The 3,204-nt window shown below is 71.3% G+C and overlaps 1 protein-coding gene across 1 annotated transcript; it reads left to right on the forward strand.

The window, feature by feature from the left end:
* Nucleotides 1–4: 4 nt before the first annotated feature.
* PTPN23 (protein tyrosine phosphatase non-receptor type 23) lies at nucleotides 5–2,027 on the forward strand. Its single transcript, XM_086466990.1, has 6 exons — nucleotides 5–67; nucleotides 278–462; nucleotides 741–845; nucleotides 954–1,092; nucleotides 1,235–1,348; nucleotides 1,439–2,027. The coding sequence occupies exons 1-6, from the start codon at nucleotides 5–7 to the stop codon at nucleotides 1,982–1,984; spliced, it is 1,152 nt and encodes a 383-aa protein (XP_086323116.1). The 3' UTR covers nucleotides 1,985–2,027.
* The last annotated feature ends 1,177 nt before the right edge of the window (nucleotides 2,028–3,204 follow it).

Here is a 3,204-nt window from a genome sequence, read left to right on the forward strand (position 1 = left end):
TCTGATGATTTACGAGCAGAAGGTGTCGGTCGTCATCATGTTGGTGTCGGAGCAGGAGCTGGACAAGGTGAACCCTTCCCTGGGCGCCTGGGGGGAGCGGGGAGGGACACGGGGCTGCGGCATCTCCCTGCTCCTCGTGGGCCAGGGTCACCACGGGGCAGGGCCAGGAGGGTCCCACGACAGCCCCGCGGGGAGGTGGGGTGCCCTGGGTGGTGGTGGGGCTGGCTGTACCCCAGCCTGACACCGCCCCCCCCCCCCCCAAATTCCCTCCCCGCAGCAGAAGGTGCTGCGGTACTTCCCCGCCGAGCGGGGCCAGCCCATGGTGCAGGGGCCCATCACCCTCCTCCTCACCAGCCTGAAGGTCGCCCCCACCCACGTGGAGAGGATGATCACGCTGCAGTACCGGGACCAGAGCCTCAAGCGCACCGTCATCCACCTCCAGTTCACCTCCTGGCCCGAGCTGTACGGCACTGGCGGGGACTGGGGGGATGGGGGTGGGGGTGGTGGTGGGGGGGTTCCTACTGGAGTCCCCTGGGACCCCTGAACTGCTCCTTCCCTGCCGGGGTTGGGGGACACAACCCGCCCCCACCCCCCCCCCCCCCCGCCTCAGGGCTCCAGCCCCGGTGTGGGGAGGGTGTTTGGGGCAACCCCTCGGGGGGGGTGTGGAGAGCGGGACCCCCACCCCGCTGGCTGTGTGTGACCCCCACCCCCCTGGCTGTGTGTCCCCACCCCCTCCCCAGGGGCCTGCCCGACAGCAAGGGGAGCCTCCTCCGCTTCATCCAGGAGGTGCACGGCCACTACCTGCACCAGCGCCCGCTCCACACCCCCGTCGTCGTGCACTGCAGGTGAGCGGGGCCGGGGGGGGACGCCCCCACGGGGAGGGGGGTGGTGGGGGTCGTCCCGTGGGCCTGTCACAGCCGTGGGGGGGGGGGGGGCTGTGTGTCTCTCCGCAGCTCCGGGGTGGGCCGCACCGGGGCCTTCTGCCTGCTGTACGCGGCCACGCAGGAGCTGGAGGCCGGCAACGGCATCCCCGACCTGGCGCAGCTGGTGAAGCGGCTGCGGCAGCAGCGCAAGCACATGCTGCAGGAGAAGGTAGCGGGGCTGGGGAGGGGGCTGCAGCCCCCCCCTTGGGGCCCGGGGGAGGGGGCCGCTGTCCCGGGAGGGTGGCTCATGCCCTTCTCCTCCTCCTCCTCCTCCTCCTCCTCCTCCTCCTCCTCCTCCTCTTCCCTTGCAGCTGCACCTCAAGTTCTGCTACGAGGCCGTCCTGCTGCACGCCGAGCAGGTGCTGCACCGCCACGGCGTGGGGGCCCCCGCTGTCCCCAAGGCCACCAACAGTGCCTCCCCCAAGGTGGGTGCAGGGCCCGGGGGGGGTTTGGGTGGGCTTCGCCGCCCCCCCAGGGCTGACGGGCCCCTCTCTCTCTCTCTCTCTCTCCTGCAGCTTTACTTCCACCAGGACCCCCAGGACCTGGTCCTGGGTGGGGACGTGCCCATCAGCTCCCTCCAGGCCACCATCGCCAAGCTGAGCATCAAGCCCGGGGGGGGCAGCGGGGAGCCCGGGGGGGGCTGGGGGCCGGACCCTGCCCCCGCGCCGGACCCCGGGGACACCGAGGTGCCGCCGGTGCTGCCGCCGGTGCTGCCCGACGGGGCCGTGGATGGTGTTGGGGCCCCCGAGCCCTCCCCGCCGGGGCCACCCCTCCCTGAGCCGCCTGGGGACACCCAGAGCAGCAACCACGTGGCGGAGAGCCCCGAGCCCCCCGGGGGGGAGCTGGCAGCCCCCCCGGCCGCCCCCTCCTCCTCCTCGCTGGAGCTGCTGGCCTCCCTCACGCCCGAGGCCTTCACCCTGGACGCCTCCCTCAAGGGCAAGCAGCGGATGAACAAGCAGAACTTCCTGCAGGCGCAGTCGGGCGAGGGGCTGCGGGGACCCCGGCCCAGCGACGACCCCCTCAGCATGCTCGACCCCCTCTGGACCCTCAACAAAACGTGAGGGGGGGTGGGGGCGCTGGGGTGTCATCTCCGTCCGTGTCTGTGTCCCCCCCCCCCCCGCCCGACCCAGCACTTAGATGCCTGAGGCGCTGCCCTTCCCAGTCACCCCAGTTTGGGAACGGGAGCACCCCAGGCACCTGTGGGCTGAGGGAGGGGGGAGGGGGCATTTTGGGGGCGTGGGGGGGGGGTGTCTGCATTCCCCTGTGCCCCCTCCCCGCTCCCTCTGCTTTGTACAGGTGTAACGTTGGCCGGCGCCAGGACTCGGGTTAGAACTGACTTTTTCAGCTCTTTGCTACTAAAATAAAAGAGAGTTTGATCTGCAGCGGTGTGGGGCCCTGGGGGGGGGGGTCCCGGGGGGGCGGGGGGGGGGGGGGGGGGGGGGGTGAGGCAGGCGCACTACCTGACTCGGGTTAGTTCCGTTTAATGGCGGTGTCCTCGTACACGTTATAAAACACGATCCGGTACAAAAAAAGCGTCCCCTGTACAGCGCGGAGCGTACAGCTGGGCTAAGGCCACCCGAGGCGGAGGCGGGGGGGGAGCCGGGTGGGGGGGGGACAGGGGCCGTGGGCCCCCCCGCCCCGGGGAGCACCCAGGGGCCGGCACGGCGCAGCCTCTACAATCACCAGGATTCGATTAACGGACGTCGGCGGCGTTTTACCGGAGGGGGGGAGAGCTTTGGGGAAGGGGCTCAGACCCCCGCCCCCTGCCAGGGGCTGGCACAGGGCCTTGTAGTGCAATGGGGGGGGAGCGGAGCTGAGCCCCCCCCCCCCCCAGCCCTGGCCTGCGATGGAGGAGCAGCCCCGTGCCCGGGGGGTGCTGCCAGCCCCTGGTGGGGTGCTTTGGTCCCACTGCTCCCCGCCCCCCCCCCCCGCCAGCCCTCCCTGCTCCCCACCCCCCCCCCACACCCCAAGGGGGTTTTCTCCCCAGTTCCTGCAGGGAGGATGGGGGCGAGGGCTGCCCGCCCGCTCCCAACCTGAGAAAAGCCTCCTCTGGCCCCGCAGCGGGAAGAGGAAGAGGAGGAAGAGGAGGAGGAAGGTGCTATTGCTGCAAACTGGGGCGAAGGACAAGGCCGGGAAGGGCGGCTGCGGGCGGGAGCGGGTCCCGGGCCGGGACCGTGCGTCTCGGTGGAGGGCGGGCGGGCGCGGGCGCTGCTCCCGCCAGAATAAATAACTATTTACAGCATATAAATAAATAGGGCAGGGCCTGCCGCCGCGCGGAGCC

This window comes from Leptosomus discolor, chromosome 6 (assembly GCF_034619465.1).
Source record: "Leptosomus discolor isolate bLepDis1 chromosome 6, bLepDis1.hap2, whole genome shotgun sequence".
NCBI classification, from domain to species: Eukaryota; Metazoa; Chordata; class Aves; order Leptosomiformes; family Leptosomidae; genus Leptosomus; species Leptosomus discolor.

Coding starts and splice junctions, on each gene's coding strand:
- PTPN23 (XM_086466990.1), top strand. CDS start 5: ATGATTTACGAGCAGAAGGTGTCGGTCGTCATCATGTTGGTGTCGGAG. Junction 68..277: donor CGGAGCAGGAGCTGGACAAG/GTGAACCCTTCC, acceptor CCCTCCCCGCAG/CAGAAGGTGCTGCGGTACTT. Junction 846..953: donor CCCGTCGTCGTGCACTGCAG/GTGAGCGGGGCC, acceptor GTCTCTCCGCAG/CTCCGGGGTGGGCCGCACCG.